The sequence below is a fragment of the Pongo pygmaeus genome, chromosome 13 (genome assembly GCF_028885625.2).
Source record: "Pongo pygmaeus isolate AG05252 chromosome 13, NHGRI_mPonPyg2-v2.0_pri, whole genome shotgun sequence".
Classification (NCBI taxonomy): domain Eukaryota; kingdom Metazoa; phylum Chordata; class Mammalia; order Primates; family Hominidae; genus Pongo; species Pongo pygmaeus.
Window position 1 is genome coordinate 58,477,709 of NC_072386.2, and position 24,990 is coordinate 58,502,698.

A 24,990-nucleotide genomic window follows, 5' to 3' on the forward strand; every position below is an offset into this window, starting at 1 on the left:
GCGGTGGCGCGATCTCCGCTCACTGCAAGCTCCGCCTCCCGGATTCACGCCATTCTTCTGTCTCAGCCTCCCAAGTAGCTGGGACCACAGGTGCCTGCCACCACGCCTGGCTAATTTTTTTTTGTATTTTTAGTAGAGACGGGGTTTCACCGAGTTAGACCAGGATGGTCTTGATCTCCTGACCTTGTGATCCGCCCGCCACGGCCTCTCAAAGTGCTGGGATTACAGGCGTGAGCCACGGTGCCTGGCCCAGCAGGGTTCTTTTCAAAATCTTACTCCTCAGGGACTCAAAATTTAACCTTACACCAGAGGAGAAAGATTTTTTCTTAGAACAAGAGCATATATTTGGTCCTCACTCCAGACCTTGGGAATCAGAAATTCTGGGGACATGACCGTCATCTGTTTTAGCAAGTGTATCCAGTGATTCTCATGTTCCTGAGGTTTGATAACACTAGGTGGAGACTAGTAACAGCTTTGACTACCTTCTGTTGCCAGGGTGGAGACGACAAAGAATTGGATACTCTCTTTGGCAGGCTGTTCCAGCCCAAGAAGTGTTAAAATGATGTTATCGTGGTGGTTTTGTGAGTTAAGCAAATACAGACAGTTCTGGAAAGCAGCGTCAGGGGTGCGGTACGGGGGGTGCAGAGCACTTGGGCAGCATGTGAACCGTTGATAGATCTGGTTTAGAACAGTGTGGCGTATCGGGCCCTCTGGGAAGTGCTCATGTCACCTCTTGTTCCTTACCAGTCTGAGTGACGCATGGGAGAAGAGATGCCTTTTGAATTTTTATGCAAGGTTAAAATGAAGAAAATCCATTTCAGCCTTTAAAAGTCAGAGCTACTGGTACAAAAGGTCACTGACGCCAATTGGTGGCATTGCAGAGCTCCGAGAGGGAGCATTAAAATAGCAGGGGGTTTTTTTGTTGTTGTTGTTGTTTTTTAAGAAACACTGAATGCACTGTGGGCTTAAGTCTTAGTCTTTTGCCATCTTGCTGCCCTAGGATCTTAAATAAAAGGGCATGTGAAAAAAGAAAAACACGAAGACATTTTTCTACCTCCTTAAGTGTCAAGGATATAGATAGTCGTCCTCACACTAAAGGTGACATAATCTTTATTGTAGAATAAGCAAAGTGATGAAATCATGTCCCTATGAGAAAGTAGTCAATAGATGGACTAGAGACCTAGCCCTGCTCTAGATGTAGTCTGTTTGGAGGTCAAGTTTGGATAACTGAAGATGGCACTGCCTTGGGAAATGAAGCCAATCTCAGAAGTGGTGTGGAGAGGTTGTAAGATATTAATTTGGCTCTGTATACACTGCATTTGTGTTGACAGAACAGCATCCCAATTGATTGAAAAGAATCTGCGAGCCATCTGAATAGAAACAGTATGTAAGTCATTAAGAATGGATTGATTACCAGGGCAATTAAGGAGACCTGAGGATCAAGGACCAAATTCTGGGGACACTGCAATTATAGCAAATACAATATGAGAGGTCAGAGAGGAAGTGACAGGAGAGACTATAAGAAAAGCTGGAAGTAGGCCAGGCATGGTGGCTCACACCTGTAATCACAGCACTTTGGGAGGCTGAGGTGGGCAGATCACATGAGGCCAGGAGTTTGAGACCAGCCTGGCCAACATGGCGAAATCCCATCTCTACTAAAAATACAAATATTAGCCAGATGTGGTGGTGCATGCCTGTAGTCCCAGCTACTCAGGCGGCTGAGACATGAGAATTGCTTGAACTCGGGAGGCAGAGATTGCAGTGAGCCGAGATCGCACGACGGCACTCCAGCCTGGGCGACAGAGTAAGACCCTGTCTCAAAAAAAATAAAAAATAAAAAATAAATTTAAAAAAAAAAATATATATATATATATAGAAGTGGCTCCAGGACCATATTCTATCATAGAAATCAAGAGAAGAAATTTTTTCCAGAATAGACAGGTGTTACAAGCTTGAAGAAATAAAAAGATATAAAGCACATGGGGAGGTGGGGATGGGTCTTAGATTTGCTAAGTAAAAATATTAAATCAGAAAGAAAGTACCTTTTCTATAAAGTAAATGATCTTTATTACATCCATTCATGTCAGGGTTTCTTAACCTCAGCATTATTGACATTTTGGTCTGGATGATTCTTTGTGGTGGGAGCTGTCCTATGCAGCATCCCTGGCCTCTACTCACTAGACGTAATGCCACCACCTCCAGTTGTGATTACCAAAAAATGTCTTCAGATATCGTCAGATGTTCCTGGTGAAGAACCACTGATTTAAGTATTTAATTCCTACCACGTATGTAGCACTACATTAGGCAGTGCAAGGCATAAATATTATGACACACTTCGCCATAAAAAAATATATTCTAATTGTCCTAAATTTAGTTATTCTGTTATTTCTCCTATTATGTTGGTTAAAACTATATATGTGTATACTCATACACACACACACACACATATATACAGTAGTTATTCTCCAAGTTAACATTACATCAGCTTAATTATTGGATGATATTAGAAAAGTAGTAAATGGAAAATATTGGTGTCCCCATGCTATATGTTTTAGCACAGATCAATGTAAGAAATTATTATGGATCTATGGTGAGACTAGTAAGCAATTTCCAAATTAAATTATAAGAAACATTATCACAAAAAACGTATGAAAAGAAAGAGCTTTAATGTTTGGAATAGATTCTGCATCAAAAGAAGCAACTTATCATCTTGCCAAACCTCAGCCTCGTCATTGTTTTGGAGCAAGAAAGAGAATTGAACCTCACTCACGTTTTGTTGCCTGTACCATTGAACAAGGCCCTGACTGTTAAGACTAATGTTGAGACCCTTGTTTTCTTTGCAGACTGCATCATCTGCTATTAAAGGTGCTATTCAGCTGGGAATAGGATACACAGTGGGTAATCTCACTTCCAAGCCAGAACGAGATGTTCTTATGCAAGACTTTTATGTGGTGGAAAGTGTGTTCCTACCCAGGTAAGAACATTTTTATTTGTGATGATTTCCATGTTAACGAACCTTCTTTGTGACAACCCCATATTGAAGGGCTTTTCTACTACACAGATGTGAATATTGGGCCTTTGGCAGGGCCAAAGGCAGTCCAAATGATGTTTACTTCCTGTTTCATCAGGATGTCTCGCAGTTTTTATGTGGAGATGGTAAATGGGTTTCATCTATGGACCAATTCTAATTAGTTGTGATGAATGCCTGGAAGACCATATGGAGAAAGATTTTGAGGTTCAGTGGGAAAGAGTGCAGTAATCACAGAGTAATGTCCGCCAAGGGTTTATAGAAAGAAGGCTTCCATGAAGCAGCAACTGGTGCTAGGTTTTTGCTCCCCCTAATTTAAAAGCATGGGCTGGTAGGCCCATAATTGGGCCTCAAATCTGAGTTTACTCTTATCTCTTCTCTTTTATGATGACTTTAACTTAACTTTCCTCCAGAAAACATAGATAATCCTGCTGTTTGCAAAAATACCAAAGTTACCCATACATGTTGTCTCCAGCTTTCATCATTTTAGGGTGAGAAGATCAATTATTTAAAAACAAATACATCTGGAAATGAATGATGGTAATATGAATGTATTAATGCCACAGAACTGTACACTTAAAAGTGGCTAACATAGTAAATTTTATGTTGAGTATATTTTACCACAATAAAACTAATTAAAAATTCTATTACTACCTTCATTTAGGAAGAAAAGAAATAATCATTAAATAAGAAGTATTACCACAAGTGACAGAATTTTTCAAATGATCTAGAAAATAAAAATAAAGATAATCAATTTGGGGACTTGTCTTGGGAGCTGTGAGAATTGATTTTAACATTTCTCTTCAAAATAAGCCATATTATTACCAGGCTTGGGTAAACATAGCTAAAGTGACACTTTGTTTACCACTAGTGTCCTCATCACCTTATTAAAAAAATCTATATGTATCTTTAGAAGAATTGTCTTTACACATTTATCTCTGTGTCCAGGTGTCAACTGCCTAAAAATAAAACCTGTTTGTGGACATACAGTAACCCCCACATAGTCACCAAGGAGCGGAGCCCATACATTTTTAAAAGTCAGCTACCTCGTTTTGCTTTAAATGCTCTTAGCTGCAGAATAAAGTTGGTCTACTGGCCTTTTGAAGTCTGCTTGTCTAGGGTCCTCTAGCAGCCATGAGAACCAGATTCCAGGCAGAAAATGGACAACCCCAAGGCCCAAGATCTAATCCTTGCTCATGATCCTACTCTTCTTTCTATAGTTGGAAATGTTCTCTGTGTTCGTTTTTAACAGTCTACCATTCCAAAAAAAAAAAAAAAAAAAAGTATGTATTAACTACATGTTTTTCTCTTAAAAGCCAGGGGGTCATGAGTTTATCTTCATCTTTTGGTATGATTTTTTTCAGCTCATAATGCTTGTAAGTGTGTTTGCAGGATGTCTGTTTGAGCTCTCATGGTCTCCAAAAGTCTCTACCCAGACATTTCAACTTTGTTGTTCTTTGGCTACAAAGAACAGGAGAAATGGAGGACTTTTGTGGGAGTGTGGAGACAGTGAGCTCAGGGTGCTGAGAGCATTACAGTTGAAGGTGGGGTTATAAAGACGTTCCATGTGCTCCCCCTATCCTCACTGACTGACCTCTTCTATTTCCAGTGTCCAATCAACACAGCCAACCATTGACAGGCACTTGGGGAAAGCATGGCTCAGGCATGAGGTCACCAAATCCTAAACACCGGCACACCTGGAACTTGCTAGATATGCAGATTCTTGGGCTCCACCCAGACCAACTGAGTTAGAAACTCTGTGGGTGGGAACCAGGAATCTGTTTTAACAAGCCCTCGGGGTGATTCTCAGCACAGAAAGGTTTGAGAACCACTGGCCTTGCCCATGACTTTCCACTTCAGAGAGAGAATCTTTCTGGTAGATAACAAATTTTGTTCTTGGAGTTATTACACGACTCTTACAACTAATAAAACGCAAATCATTTTTTAAAAGCATCTTAAATGTCAAAATGACATCTATTAGCACTTTGCATCTTTGGCCTTCACTGTCATCCAAGGTAGCCGCAGCAGGTGTGTCACTGGCAGAGGAGTAGCTAGCTGACTTTCCCTTATTTAGAGGCATCCGTTGTCACATTTAAAATATAGCATTTTAGAGTATTTGCAGCCTATAAATGTGCACACCTGTAATCCCAGCTACTCAGGAGGAGGCTGAGGCAGGAGAATCTCTGGAGCCTGGGAGGCAGAGGTTGCAGTGGGCTGAAGTCCTGCCACTGCACTCCAGTCTGGGCGACAGGGTGGTACTCTGTCTCAGAAAAAAAAAAGAAAAAAGTTACCTCCCTCATTTTCTTTATAATAATATTGTGTAAAATGAGTAAAAGTCTATAAGAAAAACTTTAAAAAGTATTAAGTGATACGTGTGTGTGTGTGTATACATATACACACATATATATACACACATATGCAATGGAGTAATAAAAATACTACATAATAAATATAAAATAGATTAAAACTATTTAAAATAGATGCATGAAATAGAAAGGCTAAATAGATATTGATGTTTGCATGTAGGCACATTTAGTTGGATTAAGTTAGATTTAAATGGTCCGATAGAGAACTGTGCATACAATTACAATTACAAATCAACCCTTTCTCTGGGCTGTCTAAAATAATCAGGTACTAGACCAAAAAATGACATGCTGTCTGCCTTACCTTTTAGTGACGATTTGTAGGAAGAGGAAGGTGGGGGCTGGTGAGTGGAAAGATAGTAGAGTTTGTGAGGGAATGTTCTGTGTGACTGAAGACAAAGGCTGGAGATTCATGGACCAGAAAGTGTGAATCTGCTCTGAAAGACAGGCAAGAGTCCAGTCCAGGGAAAAAGGTGCAGATGGTAGGATTTTGATGGGTACTCGAATTAAAAAAATGGATTTGTGAGGCAATATTGCTGGGGTCAAAACCAAAAAATCAAATTGACCAGAGTGAAAAATAGCCTGGGTCCTGGCATGGCTCTGCTGCCACGTAGGATGACTGGACCGTCTTTTCAGATTCGTGTAACGATCCATACTGCTTATAGTATACATGAAATGCTTTCTATTCATTCAAGCAACCTTACTAAAAACACCCCATGAAAATAAAAGTCTATATCTTCCCTTCAAAAAAAAAATGGCAATACAATATTTTACATTTGATGCAGTTTTTTTCTTGTTATTTTTAAATGAAAAAGAATTATTGTCCCGGCTTGGCTCTACACCCCTGGACTCCGGCTCCCATGCCACCATGGCAGGTGCCGGCCTCAACATTTGATTCAGACCAAGAATTTCTTTCAGCAGATGTTATCTTGTTTGTTTAAGTAACACAGGCACACCAGATGGATTTACAGTAAACAGAAGAAACTTATGTTAGTCTTGCCTCAGTTTCATCATCTGGACTCAGTGTCTTCATGGATTTAGCAAAGGGATTTGGCCCAGTGTTTCTCAATGGAGGTGCTATTGGCTTTGTTGGATAAGACAACTCTTTGTGCAAGACAGTACATTTCAGGAGATCTGTGGTCCCCAGGCCCTGCCAGTAATATCTCCTAGTTGCTGTAGCAGTCAAAAAACCCCTATAAAATGATGGATAAATTTAGTATCGTGATTGTGGTGATGGCTTCACAGGTGTATATACACATGTGAAAAAGTAACAAATGGTATACTTTCTTGTATGTCAATTAAACTTCAATAAATCAGTCAAATAATGGTTTCTCTCTAAGTATTTCCAAGCCCATATGGGGATGAGGAAAGGGGTAGGTGGGCAGGACAGGCCCTGGTTGTAAGCATCCAAAACATTCTGCAGTCTCTGATGGCTCCAAAACTCAACGAGTCTATCTGGGTCATAGAACTAATTACTTGAGGTACCTTGAGATGTTTTAATTTACTGCTTTCTGAAGTTGCAGAATCCATTTCCCCTAGCAACCAAATGCATTGTGTTTTTTTCTTATTTGTGTATTTTGAAGCTGCTCAAAGTTATTTTTAGATATCAAGTACATAATTTGTCCTATGAATTATTTCATTTTGGAGATGGAAAAAGCCCTGGGCCTTTTTAAGATTTGAAAGAGGATATAAAAAATCTCTTTTAACTGTTTGGCTCCATGATCTTCCAAAATGTGTTCCAAAATCTCAAAGTAGATGAGTAAGAAAATCATGATCATATCTTAATATTTTGACCCCAAATTCTGTGTTGGGATCAGAAGCTCAAGGTTGTAGATAGGTTTCATGCATTGATAGGATAAAGAAGAAGGAGGATGGTTTATAAAGCTTGTACCATGTAAACAAGAACCTAAGGTGGCAAAGGGAGGCAAAATTTTTAAGAACTAATTGTGAATCAAGCATAGTTTTATTCATATAGTAAATTGACTTATATAACATATATTAACTTTTATTATCTTTCATCTTTATAAGAACACTATTTGGTATATGAAATAATTTGACCCTAAGACATTAAGTCACTTAGCCCAAGGCTATCCAGCCAGTAAATGGTAAAGCCAAGATTTTAACTCAGGGTTAGCTGGCCCCAAAGTTTTGTTTTTCTCTGCATTGTGGCAATAAAGCATGGGAATGGTATTTCTGCTTTATTGAATCAGAACAAGTGTCCAGCTTTTATCTTAGAATTATAGACCTCAATCTGCTTCTTTGTTCCCCTAAGAGCCAGCCCTAATCTGTTCTTCTCCAGGAGACACTATCACTACCTTACCTGGAAGTGGCAAAAATGGTTTAAAAGCTAATGGTAAAAGTGTAAATGTCTTTCCATATTCAAGAATAATTATACAGCTGAGGAATTTTTAAAGCCCCTATATTTCAGTCTCTTCACTTGTAAAACAGGAGTTTACCTTGATGTAAAGATCATTACAGAAAACAGACTGCCCTTAGGTTTGACCCACGTGCACTTCAAGATTTATTTGGACAGCCAGGGAATACCCACCTTTTGGAAAATAATTCCAAGAAACTACGGCATGGGTAAAACATTATCCTAAATGATAAGCAAACATATATGTCAAAGATTCATATAAAATATTGCCTCATGTCATCACTCAATGTTACAGGTTTGACAAACTAGCCAACTGCCTGCATTTCAAGGCAGAATGACATAAATTTATCCAAGAGTCCATCTTATACCAGGGATTGCCAGTCCCTGAGCTGCAGACAGGTACCAGTCCATGGCTTGTTAGGAAGCCAGCAGCACAGCAGGAGGTGAGCAGAGGGCAAGCAAGTATTACAAGGGCGACCTCCGCCTCCTGTCAGATCACTGGCAGCATTAGATTCTCGTAGGAGCACAAACCCTGTTGTGAACTGTGCATGCAAGGGATCTAGGTTGTTTGCTCCTTATGAGAATGTAATGCCCGATGATCTGAGATGGAACAGTTTCATCCCAAAACCATCCCCCCATTTCCACTGTCTGTGGAAAAATTGTCTTCCACAAAACTGGTCCCTGTTGCCAAAAAGGTTGGGGACCACTGTCTTATACCATGTGGGTCAGCATACAACAGCCCATGGGACAGGCCCCACTTACTGCCCGTTTTTGTAAATAAGGTTTAATTGGAATAAAGCCGCATCCATTCATTTACAAATTGTCTGCGACTGCTATCTACAATGGCAGCAGAGTTGAGTAATTGCTACAGAGACTGTATGGCCCACAGAGCTCGAAATACTATCTGGCCCTTTATAGAAAAAGATTGCCAAGGCTGGGTGCAGTGGCTCACGCCTGTAATCCCAGCACTTTGGGAGGCCGAGGTGGGAGGATCGCTTGAGCTCAGGAGTTTGAAAGCAGCCTGGGCAATATAGTGAGACCTCATCTCTTTATATTTAATAAAAATAAAAATAAATAAAAAATAAAAAGATTGCCAACTCCTGATCTATACAAACATTCTGCACCAGTTTTTATGTACATGTGGGTAGAAGACAAAGCTGCCAGCTTAGTCTTCTTGGGAGAAAATGAGAAGTGACTGCTGCTGGGCAAGCCATAATATGATGCTCCTTCAAACCAAAACTCTTTACGTCTTTGTTCAACGTGTATTTGGTGAGGATGGGGAGAAACTGATTTCCTATTAATAAAAGCCATATACCTCTTCCTTTAGCTCAAAATAAAGGATTTATTGCATGCACTGGATATTATACAATATTCTACTTTATTTGAAATTATCTTCAAGCACAGTTTTCCAGTATGGTAATAACTTCTTGGATGGTTTAATGTTTATATGAACGATGATGTTACATGTTCCCAGTAAATGACATCCCGGAATGCACTGTTTGGTCGGAGAATTTCAGATGCTGACTTTTAAAGATTGGCTGTCAGCTGGTTGGTCTCTGAAGATGGTGCAGCCTCGTCTTATACAATGCAGTTCATGTGTACCCATCACAGAACTGCTCAGCAACAGGAGGTTGGCACCAGCAAGGAGTGTGTCTTTTGTTTTGCTTTGTTTTGTTTTTCCATTCATGAGCACTATCTAATTTGGCAAAAAAGAGGACCAATTTCTGTCACTCTCTCTAGTTACATAAAGAACTGTATGTGGAAACCAAGGGATCTCCACCTTGGCTGAATTGGCAGAGGCAGTTAATAATACCTTAAGGCCGCTTTTACAGACTGCTGTGTACGAAGGTCCAACTTGAAGACTGGGTACCATCAGTAGTTTGTTACTGGATTGTAGTGGCATTCACCCAACTGTAGTGCCACTTAAGCTTTCCTAATATCTGCACATCAAGACAAAGCACCCTTCATTTATCCTGTCATACAGAGGGTAAGGTCATGTTTGTTGAACAAAAGTGAGGGCATTTAGCATCCTTTAGCAACACTGACCACTATCACCCAGGAGTCGCGTAAGTACTAGTTTTGTCAAAAGTCCCCAGAGCCACTGCTGATGGTTTGGTTACAATTTGAAATAAACAAAGCTCACTAAATGGAAAATGCTGCTCTAGAGACAAGAAAGCTCTGAGTCTCAGCTCCAAAACTGGTCCCCTTGTGTTGTCTTTGAGATGCTAAATTAGTTTTACCCCATTGCTTACCACCACATCTCTCAGTCCAGTGCCACCAAAACTAGCACTTGGTCATCAGGCTCTAAAACCCCATAAACAAAGCTGTGTTGTTATTAGTACATAGAGAGGAGAACACCAGCTGACCAAAGCTTCTGTAAGTGAAATTCTACCCACCAGCCCCTGTGGTGTGAGGGCCTCATGTGGAAGTAATTGGGATATTTGGGCAGGGAGAAACCCCTGAAACTTGTAACAGAATCCTGAAAAGGAGGAATAACAGAGGAACATCAAGTCTAAGTTAAGCCATTCCTATCTGCTTGTGACTTTTCTGCTGTTCTGATGTGAGTCTAATCTCCCAATCTGGTTTGTTCCTGATCAGTTTGGGCCATTATTTTCCCTCCCTGGACTATGATTTATCTGCTAAATGGGGAATTCCAGGTGGTGGCTAATGCTTCCTCAAGCTTCAACCCTGTGTAATTCTGAACATACGTTGCCATTAAGATATATGTATTTTTAGACTAAGACAAGCAGTAGCTTTGGCCTTAAAAATGAACTTGCCTCAGAAGAGGTGAATATCAGAATGCCAGAGCTGGTCTGTGATTGAACTTTAACTGCTTCTTAGTGAATAAGTGAGGAAGAGGACAGAGAAACTTCTGTTCTTTGTTTGAAATTTCTTTCTCCTTTTTTGGAGCTAAAAATGCCCTGATGTGGTAGGGATTGTAACGTGTGCTTGCTTAATTGTTTAGGTTCTTACTTGGGAAAATAAAGTTGGAAATCCAAGGTTGGATTCCAAACTTTTGTTGTCAAAATTTTACTGGCCCATGGGATCCAAGCATCTAGAACCACTGCTCAAAACCCCATAGCTGAGATTTCCAAAGCTTCAACTTACGCCAAGACAAGAAAGTCAGTTGTTGGGTGGTTTTTTTTTTTTTTTTACACCCTACATAAGTGCATTGAAGAAATATAAGGTAAATCTTAAACGGTGAGGTGGTCTACTCTTTTTCTGACTTCATTTTTGCTAAGTCTGGATGCTGAGCACAGTTACTCAACAGGTAACCCCAGTCTCAGGCAAGGAAAGCCTGTGGACTTCAGGAGGCAAATGTTGATTGCAGTCATTGTGTTTGAATGTTGGCAGTTCTGCCATGCTGGAAGTTGCTAAGCACTTGGTACCTGTGCTGTGGAGATTCTGTGCTGAACGTCTGTGGGCTGGCACCCACATCTACACACAGTAAATGTGCCAGCATGGGGCCTCAGAGAACCAAGGTTGTTGCCTGCTGGCTGACCTTCACTGGACTTGCTGTTGTGTTCTCTGCACTCGTGCTCCCCTGACAAATATCCGGGCCCAGCAGGGACCAGCGATCTCATTAATTTGCATTTCCTTCACTAGAGCTTCATTCATGTCAAGCTGGTATTTGTTACTCATTGGAACAGCTTAAATATGCAGAGGTAAACAAACCTGCTGTGGTGCTGAGCACGGAGGGCTCAGTTTGGGGGAAGAGGAATCAGTTTATGGCTTTTAACCTCTAACTTTTAAAATTTATTTAATTTTGTGAATGATAATACATAGCAAGGCTTGTCCTGTTCTTATAAGGAATACTGTGAAGAGTTCCTTTTGTCCCTGTTCCTTTTTTCAGTGTCCAACTCCAGTTATCACTGTTACTTGTGGCTGTTTTTTCCTTCAAGGATTTTTTATGTATATGCATGCCAAAAGAATATTTGTTTTCTTTCTTATGCAAGTGGTGACATCCCCTACATAGCATTCTGCATCATGTTTCATCGACTTAACAATTTATCTTAGAGATCTTGCCATGTCAGTACATAATAAGCACCCTTATTCTTTTCTTAATACCACATAGAATTCCATTGTGTAGCTGAATCATAATTAATTAGACAAGTTCTCTCCTGAAGGCCATCCAGGTTGCCATAATGAGTAACCATGTTCACATATATTGTTTTGGACAAATGCTAGTTTATCCATAGGATAACATAGGCATGCATTTGCTGGATCAAGGAGTTACATGTTTGTAATTTTGATAGAAGTTGTGAAAATGTCCTTCATGGAGAAAAAAAAAATCTCAATTTACATTCCCACTAACAATATTTCAGAATACCATTTCCCCTCAAGCTACATCACAGTCGTGGATTTTCACCAATCTTCCAGTAAAATGGTCTCTTGGTGACATTTATTTTATGAATGAGGTTAAGCATCTTATGGTTGAGTCATATCTTTTCATTTCTGTGAAGTGCCTGATCATATCGTCAGCTGTTTTTTTAAGTTAACTTTTTGATCTTTTTTTTTTTTTTTGTCTGAGACAGGGTCTTGCTCTGTTTGTTGCCCAGGCTGGGGTGCAGTGGCGCAACCTCGGCTCACTGCAGCTTCAACTTCCTGGGCTCAAGCGATCCTTCTGCCTCAGCCCACCAAACAGCCGGGACTACAGATGTGCACCACCATGCCCGGCAAATTTTTGTATTTTTCATAGAGACACGGTTTCACCATGTTACCCAGGCTGGACTTTTTGGACTTCTATGCAGTTGATTGGAGCTCTTTATATTAGGAGATTAGCCCATTGTCTGTGATATGAGTTGTAAATATTTTCCCATTTTGTCATTTATTTTTCTTATTTTTTTTTAACTACTTTTTCAATACATTCCTCATGTGAAGTGTTTAGCTCAGGGCTGTTTCCTATGTAGTCTCAATCATCCAAATGTGTTTAGGGCTCCCTGCATTCAAAGTACTTTACCTTTCACCTTTTCATTTACTAAGCCACTTAATTTGTAGAGGTTCTGTACTGGGCCTCATGAAACTCAGCTTTTAAATAACAGTGGCAACTTGAACCCAGGTCTCCCTGGACTATAAAATCCATCATCTTAACTACCACACAGTGTATCCAGTAGGACTTAAGAGAGTACAGCCCAGTCTTAATATTAACCAAAGGAAAATAGAAGCCATAAAATAAAACCTACTAGGAGAGAAAACAAACAAAAAGTTTTGATGTACTGTGATCCTAATTTACAGAAGGCACTATTTGAGGATTTTCCTTTCCATTCACGCAAATACAGAGGTTCAAGATTGTGTAACCTCAGCAATTAATTGTTATTTCCTATATGTTAATTATGCCATGAAGCAACATCCATTCTGTATGATGCCTCCATTAAGTATTATGCCCACTCCTTTTCATTTTCTCTGTTTATACAAATATAACTTCTTGATTGTCCCATGTAGGTAAGCCTGCCTCACAGTTGGCCCATACTTCGCCATATCTTAATATGGCCCAAAGCTAGCTAGATTTAATTCTTTTTCATGGAATGATTTAGTGGTTTTTTAAATCACCAAACACCTATTATTATTTCTGTATGCCTAAGGAAATAAATGTTCCCCTTCTCTACCTGAAGCTGCTCTGCTGTGTGTACATGAGCATTCTTGTGTGTATGGGTGTACGTGTGTCTGTGTGTCTGTCTCACCTCCAGGGAAACCTAACACTATCGTTTTATACCATAACTGAATAAATCACAGTAGTCAGAGAGATGTGAACCCAAGGAAAATTATTATAATTAATGGAAACTTCAGGGAAAGATGAATAATCCAAGGAGCTCAGAACTAACCCAAAATGAAAATAATAATAGTAAATGCAGCATCCTCTCTGATAAAATCTTGGACCCAAAACTGCAACAAAATGAGAAACTCCATTTAGGTGGAACATGGGTGTTTTATCTTACCTCTTTGAATGTTGAAGGAAATCTGCTCCAGTAGAATGAGTTACTTTGTATGAGATAGAAGGTGAAAAAGAGAGAAGAAATTGGCAGCACTCTTAGCCCACTGAAAGCAGCCTGCTTCAGAACCTAAGGCCTTGTGGTTATTTTTACTCGCTTGCAAAAGTGAGGAAGGATGTTATAGGTCTCTTTGAGCCTCTTTGCTTTTACCCTTTATTTCTATATTATCTACATTTATATTAATAAATTATTACATGCCATAAAAGTTCCAGAATCATTCCTTTTGACAGTCCCATGGGATTGAATCCCCTCCTAAATCCCAAAATATAGAAAGAGAAAATGTTTGGATACAGCACTGGGGCATCATGCATACTGAATATTCAACTATGCTTGCTTAGAGAAACAATAACCATTTGAATAAGTGGATGATTTGGGGGTCATTCCTTACGATGTGACTGCTCTTCTCTCAGGCAGTCTTAGTCCCTGTGTCACTCTCCTAGTGTGTAGCCCTGCTGCTGCCTGAGTGTAATCCTAGCCTTTCAAGATAACCATTTATTATATGGTGCTGACCCCTAACAACACAAGCCAGCTCCATCCTCTGGTACTCAGCAAAAAAAAAAAAAAAAAAAAAAAAAAAACAGTCATCTGTAATCGTGCAGGAGGAAAAACTAGTTGCATTGGTTATATTGAATAGATACTTCCTAAATAGTTTTCAAGGGTGACCTGTGACTATGCTGAATTTCTGCCTTACATATTGATTTTCTAATGTAAATTCCATGTAATAATCAAATCTTCTCTATTAACATTATGTTGAAGACTCATTCCTTCACTCAACAAATACTTAGAGTGTCTGCTATGTGCCAGGCATGATGCAAGAATCTGATTGATCTCAACAACTCACTGTAGTAGATCCAAAGTGTTTATTCTGTGCTGAAAGCCTTTGTCATTTGCCCAGTCCTTTTTGTGTGGTATCCATAAAAAGCAGACCATGATAAACTTGCATAGGGTCTCAATGGCCCACCTAGAATGTAGAACAAAGAGATTTTGAACCTTTACATAAAATTCTATTGCATTGTTCTAATTTTTCTGAAAATTTTAAGAATGAAAACACTGAAAAATTTAAGAATGAGTGGCTTAGGTGGTTTGACTGAGCTCATGTATTAGGTAATATTGTATGGAGTCAAAGAATAAAAAGGATGAGATTGATAAACATCAACTTTTAGGCCAGTGGATCCCTCTATGGATCTGACCAGTAGAAAGTACAGAAGGGGCTTCAACTGTATGGATAATGTGACCAGTAGAAAGTACAGAAGGGGCTTCAACTGTATGGATAATGTTTTATGTCTTAAGCAGCATTTTGGATTCATTGATATTCACTGGTTTATTCTTTGTACATTTTATATATCATAAATATTGTGTATAATTTTTCAAAATGAACCCAGAAAAAGGAAAAGAAGATAATGGTATATTGAGGAATGGAAATCAGGTTTTAAATTTTTTAAATATATAAGGTCTCCTCTTTTGGAAAATGTAAATAACAGATTGGGGTCCTGTTCCGTGTGATGGTGCTCTCTGTTGGTAGGATGTTTTAAGAATTATTTCACTTATCCCTGGTTAGCAATGTTTGTCAAATATCCAAAATTCGTGGTTTAAAAAAAATGCATTTTTGAAATTGCTCCACACTCTAAGGCCTAGATCTTTTACCCAAAGCATTACAATGTGGTTACACTGGTAATAATGGAGTGACCTTCTCAGGAAGAAGGCACAAGGGGATAAATGAATTTTCAGGCATGTGACACTGATTGACAGGGAAAGCCTGCATGGAGTGACCTCACTAACTAGCATCTTTTTCTGCCTGGTTATCATTGGCCTTTATGACATGAACTTTGAGAAACCCACTCTCAGGGGATGATTTTTCTAGAGATAACATTGGCCCAGGACTAATAGAGCTACAATTTGCGGTGAAAATTGTCCTTGCTAATGTGTTCTTTCTTTCTCTCTCTTTTTAATATTTTGACTTCAGCGAAGGGAGCAATCTGACCCCAGCACATCACTACCCAGACTTTAGATTTAAGACATACGCTCCATTAGCATTCCGATATTTCAGAGAACTTTTTGGTATCAAGCCTGATGATTACTTGGTAAGAACCTGTCATTTTTCTTCCTTCTATAGAAATGTGTGATGTAAACATTTGTCTCATAGCAACAGCAACAAGTGGCTTGTGTCTCTCATTTTATAAAGCTCTGGGGCATAGTAAAAGTTCCAAGTTTTATAATGATTATAAATTTAGCTTCAAGAAATTTGATGTGACTCTGTAGCTTTTACTGATAACTGCAAAATCTGTGATGGTAATTGATATTTAAATAACTATAATATCAGTTGTGACTTCAGATAATTATTCTAACAGATATGTTATAATTAGTTCTAAATACTCCTGTGAATTTTGCTGATTAGATTCTATTTGAAAGCCTTTCTATGTTAATTGCCTTATTTGTACCATTCCTCTCAACTACCTTGGCCCACAATCATTTCACCTTGACCTACAAATTTGAATAAACATTGTAAAGAATCTGGATAGTTTTGTTCTCAAGATCTCTTCAGGCAGACTTTTTAAACATATTTTTAGTTGGTACAAGGGCATATTTTGTCCTCAGATTTGTCTGTGCTCTTCATCTGCCTTCTGGCACACAAGAGGTACAGACACAACAGCCTTTTTGTAAGAGGTAGTCTGACGTGACCTCAGAGTTTTACCTCATGCCTGTTCAAGGAGCCAGGAACTTTCTGTTACAAGTGAAAAAATGGTTTGTTTCATAATTTGATCACTGTCAACACCCTGGGGGCTCTTTAGAATTGGTTTCAAAAGACTGTAGAAAGAATGCCATCAAATATTTATTGTTCATCCCATTCTGAATGATCTTAATAAGACTGGAGCCAGATCCTGGGATAATGCTTTTCAGAGGAAGTATAGCAACACGCGTAACAAAGAGTGCTTAATATGCATCTTATAATTTGGATAAGATGTAAATAATTAAAAGCTGATTCTACTCGGTGCTGATGAAGACTCTCAAATGTCTCCTCTGAATCTTCTTGTAAAAGAAAAAAGAAAATCTATGAATGATCTTCTTCTTTATTTGGTCCCTAAGAAAATCACGTGACTTCTGCCTAAGGAAGCAATACTGCTTCCTCAAGGCACATCAATAAGTCTCCAAATAATAGTGAGTGCAAGGTTGAAAGTCCCTAGCATACTGCTGCCCTTAAATGTATATATTGCTCTCTTTCTCTCACCACTCCCCTTTCACTGAAGCCGCAGGTGCCTCTACCCATCACTACCAATGCAAGTACACAAGCACACGCATTTGTTCTGTGTGTGTGTGTGTGTTAGAGAACATCCTTTGGTTTCTAGCCATTCTGTAATTACTGAGGGCTGCCATCATTCAGGAAATATATTTGAGAAACCCAATGGGGTTTTGATATTATATTATGGAAAACAAGATCTCTCATCTTCTGCCACACACTCAAATTTAATGGATTCCGTTTCTGAATTTCCTTGAACTTCTCACCAGCTGAAGAGATGCCTTCCAGTCAATATGACCAGATGGATGCCTGTCTTTAGCCCTCCCATATCCATTGCCCCAAAGGCTGGAAGTCCATTCTTTCATTCATTTGGACCTCACAAATTTGCTTTCTTTGGGGAAGATCCTTTTCTGAACAGCTTCCCACACAGCCTCCCCAAGTTTCCTAATGAGTCTTTAAGCTGGAAAAATTATTTTCATAATGTGGTTAGGATATTTACAAAGGAGCATAAGAATCTAAGCTCATCACTTCTCACAAGAAAAGTCTTTGTCCCTGTACCTAGCAAAAGGTAAATTAATCAATCAGTGGACACTTTGAACACCAATTATATCTAAAATACTTTGCTAATAGTTGTAGGGAAATTCAAAAAACTGCAAGTCATGACACACAAAGAACTTAAAATCAAACTGGAATACTAATTTGTCTATATAGAAAACCAATCAACTCTACCAGGCAATAAATGTAAAAACTGAAGCAAAACATGAAATACTCTAGGGCTGAGGTAGAGGTCATTCTCTTTGTTGGGGTGATGATTAGGAGGTCTTCTTATGAGCATGATGTGGTTTTAACCATGTGTTAAAAATTACAAGGGATTTTAAAAGGTAGAAAAGAGATGGATGCTCAGGGGGTGAAGGGTTGGAAGGGGCACTGTAGAACCAGAGATGTGGATGTGTTCAGTTTTCAGAAGGACATTTAGTGGACCAATATGGCTGGAGGAGAGAGTTCTTATCAGGAACATTATTAACATTATTAAGAGATAGGTCCAGGCAACTCAAATAAACAAGCTTCTAAATTATAGGAAACTAAGGAAATATAAAGATTGACAAGATATTTGATGGTGTTGAGAAATAACTTTTTTGTGGGATAATAATATCGTGGTTCTATTTTAAAAGGAGAATCCTTGTCTTTTAGAGGATATGCTGAAATATCTATGGATGAAATGGTTTGATATCTAGGAGGTACTTCAATAGCATCTGAGGAGTTGGTCAAAGCATACAAAATTTGAATTAGACAGCCAGGCACGGTGGCTCATGTCTGTAATCCCAGCACCTCAGGAGGCCGAGGTGGGAAGATCACTTGAGGTCAGGAGTTTGAGACCAGCCTAGCCAACATGATGAAACCCCATCTCTACTAAAAATACAAAAATTAGCCGGGCGTGGTGGCATGTGCCTGTAATCCCAGCTACTTGGGAGGCTGAGGCAGGACTGGAAGGCAGAGGTTGCAGTGAGCCAAGTTTGGACCTCTGTACTCCAGCCTGGGTGACAGCAAGACTCCATCTCAAAAAAATAAAAATAAAAATAAATACAAAACAAAATTTGAATTAGAGAGGAGGAATAAATACAGGAGATCTATTCTACGTGGTGACTATAGGTAATAATAATATATACTTGAAAATTGCTAAGAGAGTAGATTTTAAAGGTAAATGTTTGAGGTGATGGCTATCCCAATTACTCTTATTTGATCATTACACATTGTGTATAGGTATCAAAATATCACATGTACCTCCAAAATATGTATAACTATTATATATCATTTTTTAAAAAAAGTTCCCACCACAAATAAAGTGATGAATATGTGAGGTAAATAATATGTTAATTAGCTTAATTGAGCCATTCCACAATGTATACATGTATCAAAACATCATGTTGTATACCATAAAAATATACAATTTTATTTATCAATTCAAAAATTAATCGGAAGGATTGCATACTCTAAATGGGTGAATTGAATGCTATCTGACTTACATCTCACTATAATTGTTAAATTGAATGCCCCCCCCCCCCCCCCACCAAAAGAAAAATCTGAGGGAAGTAAGGTAGCAGAGTGGTTGGAGGTTTAGAAGAAACAAGATTGGCCATGAGTTGATCATTGATTGATCATGAATGAGTTGTCCATGAGTTGACGCTGGAAGATAGATACATGAGTGTTAATTTCACAATTCTTTTCACTTTTATGTATGTAAATATAACTTAAAATGTAGAGAGAGGCCAAGTGTGGTGGCTCATGCCTGTAATCCCAGCACTTAGGGAGGCCAAGGCGGTTGGATCACCTGAGGTCAGGAGTTCAAGACCAGCCTGGCCAACATGGCAAAATCCCGTCTCTACCAAAAATACAAAAACGTTAGCTGGGCATGGTGGCATAAGCCTGTAGTCCCAGCTACTTGGTAGGCTGAGGCAGGAGAATCACTTGAACCCCGGAGGCAAAGGTTGCAGTGAGTTAAGATTGTACCACTGCACTCCAGCCTGGGCGGCAGAGCAAGACTGCGTCTGAAATACACACACACACACACACACACACACACACACACACACACACAAAATAGGGGGAAAGATAGAGCCAGGTATGTAAGTGTGCTTTTGTTTGATTCAATTTGTCCACCTCCCTCATTCACCACATACTTGGTTCAGTGACTAGACACATCTCTGGGGCTTGCAAGAAACAGAACAAAGGCAGTGGCCTTAGCTAAACATGACTACCTGGTCCCCAACAGCTGCTGCCACCCACCTGTGCCTGCACTGGGGACACCTGCAGCACAGGACTGAGGCAGCTCCCCAACAAACTTTGGAGTCTCTGGAAGCTCACCTCCAGACTGCTCTATCTGGGACCACACCTAATGATCTGGAGTGTGATAGATGAGGAAAGGGTCGTTTGCATGACACAGCATGCTTGAGTGTCAGGTATAATAACCTTCAGCGACTTTTTAGCTCAATCCTTCATTTTACAGATGAGGAATCTGAAGCTGGGATCAGCAAAGGGAGATGCCCAAGGTTACACACATTGATGGGGGCAGAGCCTAGACCAAACACTGGTCTCCCAATCCTTCCCCAAGAGCTTGAAGACCCTTCACCAGCTGGCCTCATGGTTTCCATATTTGATGAGAATCACAGACCTTTTACCAAATATGTACTCAAACTAGCTTCTTCCTAGCCCATAGACCTGTGATTGTCCATTCTGAAGAATACAGCTGAAAGAAGTCAAACACCTTTAACAAAACACATTGTGGAAGAGTTTAGCTAAAGGAAAGCACAGAAATAGGAAATAAGACATTGCTTGAAAAACCCTGTGAAGAAACAAAGGATACAATGCCAATCACAAAGTGCGTCGTGGTGGCTGTCAAACTGGGGCTACTCAAACCCACACTTGTGAAGATACAGTGAGTTAAGTTGGAGGTGTGGGAACAATCTCTAGCCATTGGTAACTCCATACTTAGGTGTGATATTGAATACCTGCAATATGTGTGTATTTCTACTTAGTTTTTTGCTGTTGCATCTGGATTCCTGCCTGAATTATTCTGTTTATGTTCTCCGTCCCATTAAAATTCACCCTGTGCATGCTGATTACAAGTTTCATGTTGAAACATGCATAATTTGGATTGTGAGACAGTATGGTGAAGGGGCTTCTGCACATACAGCAGTGCAAACTTTCCTTCTTCCTTATTCCTAGGCAAACACCTCCCAAGGCAAAGCCAAAGGGCCCCAGAGCATTTGCATCTCTGCTGGGGCAACCAGCCATGGGTTCTTTCCTTCTCCATCATGTGCCTGGATATTCAGAAATCCAGTAGAACTTATATGAGTCTTTTCAGTCTCACCTGCGCCAATAAGAAAGAGAGCAGAGTGAATATTTCGTACTATCGGGGGAAGAAATGGCACATAAAATTATCTCCACCACATGGGGCAAGTTTACATTGTTAATTTACATTGGCAGGGCCCAGCTGGGTTGTGCTCTGCTTTTTCTTTTTCTCCAGTGGGTATAGCAGGGAGACCCTGCAGGAAATAGAAGCAAGAGCATGAATACATTAGAACAGCTTGCACAGATGACAAGTGCCTGGAAGGTGCGTAAAACCCAGGAGCACACATGGGGGCTTTTGATCATGACTAATTAAAATGTTCCCATCTCTCCTCTTCATTTGCTCTTAAACGGCAATGTTGCAAAGAAGGTGGCTTAGAAGAGAATGTGGTAACCGAGTTGTAGAGTGAGCAACCATAGAATTCTACAGCATAATGGTGATACTCCTGTTCAGTATCATAATCACAGTTTATTGCACATTGATGCTAGGCTATGAATAGCCCCCAAAGGGTTATTAAAGTGGATCAAAACAATTTATTGTTTCATTCATGTTATGTATAAATGACATAATAAAAGAATATTTGACAATGTAGTAACCAATGAAATAGTCTTCATATTATGTCACTGCATTTTTTTCTAATGTCACTGCTTATAGAAGAATTGGAGACTTTAATTGGGAGTAGATGTTCAGGTCTGAATCCAGTTTTTTCTAGACACCTCTTTCTGGATCACCCCCTAATTTCTCAATTTGCAGCCTCTAATTTCTGCATCCTTTGTTGTTTTCGTATTTTCACAACATAAACTCCTACCCATAAGGAAGTTCTGTGTCAGGAATTCACATGCCATGGAACAAAGAATCCAAATTCGTAAAGAGAGTCTAGGGTCTGCCTTTACTTTTTATGAGAGCTTGGAGTTCACACCTTTATATTCCAGGGTCCCAAATTCGTAAGTAAATGAGAAACCCAACATTTTCTTGCTTCACTCAGAATGTTTTAGTGTCTCTTTGGATCACCCTGAAGTCATGGGCAGTAGGCTGAGAACCTCAGCGTATCCTAGGGTGGTGTCAGCTCTTCCTTACCTGCCTGTAGAATGAGTATATTGTAGGCCGTGTGCTTCTCTCACCTGTGTGTGATCATGTCATAAAATTAACAACAGCAATACGTGGTCACTCTTTGCCAGGGTTTTCAAAAGCATTCACTTTAAAAACTTCCAGTAACTTTCCAGTAGACATTATTACCTTTATTTTAGAAATGAGACTTCTAAAACTCCAAGATGCTAAATTCCTTACTCGGGATCACATAACTAGCAACTGGTACAAATCTCACGCCCTTTTCACAAATCGCTCTTCCACAAGGACACTGCACACATGGCTGGGCAAACGCTCTCTGATTCCTCTTGGTTTTTGTGGTGTCCTGTCTGCAGTCTGATAGCTATTTTTGTTTTCCTAACTTATCCTCAACTCATCTGTAGGCTTAGGCCCTAATGCTGTTTAGCAAGAGATTGTCAAGAAGCAAGGCTAACAGAAAGAAGGGGAAGTGGACGATGAAAGTTGCCAATGACTTAGGAAGCCAGCAGACACTTGCTTCTTTCTTTTCTGGGATAATTTTGTTTCCTTTATCCTCAGTATTTTCAAAGCAAAATAATGTAAAAGATGTATCTAGAAGCTACCTTTTAATCATGTTTCTGCTACTTTCTCTCTCCCTCCTCTCCTTTTTTCTTTCACTCTCCCTCCTTTCAGGTTTCTCTATGATAGGGACTTAAATATTCACAAGCTCAGAACAAAAATTTTGGGATTTTTAGCCTTGATGTTTTTTCAGATGCCTACATCCTCAAGATATGGCTGTTTATATTACAAACCTGCAGTAATCAAAACAGCATGGTACTAGTATAAAAACAGACACATTGACCAATGGAATAGGATAGAGAGCCCAGAAATAAACACACACACACACACACACACACACACACACACCCCCTTATAGTCAATAGACTTTTGATAGAAGTGGCAAGCACACACAATGGGGAAAGGATAGTCTCTTCAAGAAATGGTGTTGGGAAAACTGGCCGTCCATATTCAGAAGAATGAAATTGGACCCTTACCTCACATCATAAACAAGAATCATCTCAAAATGGATTAAAGTCTTCAATGGAAGGCCAGAAACTGTAAAACTACTAGAAGAACACATAGGGGAAAACTGCACAGTATTGATTTGGGCAGTGATTTCCTGGATGCAACCCCAAAAGCACAAGCAAAAAAGTAAAAATAGATCAAAAGAGTTGCATCAAACTAAAAAGCTTCTGCACTGCAAAGGAAACAACAGAGTGAAGGGATGATCTACAGATTGGGAAAAAATATTTGCAAATAATGTATCAGGTAAGGGGTTGATATCCAAAATAAATAAGGAACTCAAACTACTCAATAACAAGAAAACTAATAACCCTATTTAAAAATGAGCAAAGGACCTAACTATACATTCCTCAAAAAAAAAGATACACAGGCCAAGTATGGTGGCTCACCCCTGTAGTCCCAGCACTTTGGGAGGCTGTAGCAGGTGGATTGCCTAAGCCCAGAAGTTTGAGACCAGCCTGGGCAACATGGCAAAAACCCATCTCTACAAAAATACAAAAAAATTATTCGGGCATGGTGGCACATGCCTGGGGTCCCAGCTACTCAGGAGGCTGAGGTGAGAGGATCACCAGAGCCTGGGGAGGTCGAGGCTACAATAAGCTGTGATCAGGCCACTGCACTTTAGCCTGGGTGACACAGCAAGACCTTGTCTTTAAAAAAAAAAAAAAAAAAAGACATACAGATGGCCAATAGATACATAAAAAAATGGTCAACATTCTTAATCATGAGAGAAAACCACAATGAAATATTACCTCGTACCTGTTAGAATGACTGTTATCAAAAAAGATAAAAGATAACAAGTGTTTGGTGAGGATGTGGAGCAAAGGGAACTCTTGTATACTGTTGGTGGGAATGTAAATTCATACAGCCATTTTGGAAAACAGTAGGGAGGTTCCTCAAATAGCTAAAAATAGAGCTACCATATGATCCAACAACCCCACCACTGGGTATCTATCTAAAGCAATGGAAATCAGTATGGCAAAGAGATGTCTGCACTCCCATGTTCACTGCAGCATTATTCACAATGGGAAAGATGGAAACAACATAAATGCCCATCAAAGGACAAATGGATTTTTTTAATGTGATGTATATACACAATGGAATACTGTTCAGCCTTTAAAAACAACAAAATTCTGTCATTTAGAACAGCATGGATGATCATAGAGGACAATGTGCTAACTGAAAGGAGCCATACACAGAAAGATAAATATCACATGATCTCACTTACTTGTTCAATCTAGAAAAATCGAACTCGTTGAAGTAGAGGAGAATGATGATTACTAGAGGCTGAGGTGGTAGGGGGTGGATAGAAAACAGGGAAAATGTTGGCGAATGGATATGAAGTCTGCTCGATGGAACAAATCAGCTCTGATGATCTATTTACAGCGAGGTGAATATAGTTAATAATAATGTGTATCTTTCTAAATTAATTTAAAAAGTGGATTTTAAATATTCTCACCACAAAGAAGTGTGTATGGTGATGGATATGTTAGCCATCCTGATTTGATCATTCTGCAATGTATTCATGATCAAAACATCACATACCCAATACATATATACAATTATTATATCTCATAGAAAAACAAATACTGCATGTTCTCACTTCTAAGTGGGAGCTAAGCTGTGCGTATGCAAAGGCATGCAGAGTGGTATAATGGACGTTGAAGACTTAGAAGAGGGAGAGTGGGCAGGGGATGGGGAATGACAAACTGCCTATTGGGTACAATGTCCACTACTCAGGTGATGGGTGCATTAAAATCCCAGGCTCCACCACTATACAATTAATCCATGTAACCAGAAACCACTTGTACCCCTAAAGCTATTGAAATAAAAAAATTAAAATTAAACAAATCATTATTTGTCAATCAAAAATTTAAAAATAGAAAAATTTGGCCAGGCGCGGTGGCTCACGCCTGTAATCTCAGCACTTTGGGAGGCCAAGGCAGGCGGATCATGAGGTCAGGAGATCGAGACCATCCTAGCTAATGCGGTGAAACCCCATCTATACTAAAAATACAAAAAATTA

At 39.5% G+C, this 24,990-nt stretch overlaps 1 protein-coding gene across 9 annotated transcripts in view; it reads left to right on the forward strand.

Annotated features, from left to right (window-relative positions):
- PIP5K1B (phosphatidylinositol-4-phosphate 5-kinase type 1 beta) overlaps window positions 1–24,990 on the forward strand; it is a 375,712-nt gene that overhangs the window by 222,550 nt on the left and 128,172 nt on the right. For all 9 annotated transcript variants that reach the window (XM_054501563.2, XM_054501566.2, XM_054501564.2 and 6 more), the window contains 2 exons: window positions 2,844–2,974; window positions 15,719–15,836. In XM_054501563.2, the coding sequence (XP_054357538.1) occupies window positions 2,844–2,974; window positions 15,719–15,836 (249 nt within the window). The remainder of the gene's footprint in view (window positions 1–2,843; window positions 2,975–15,718; window positions 15,837–24,990) is intronic.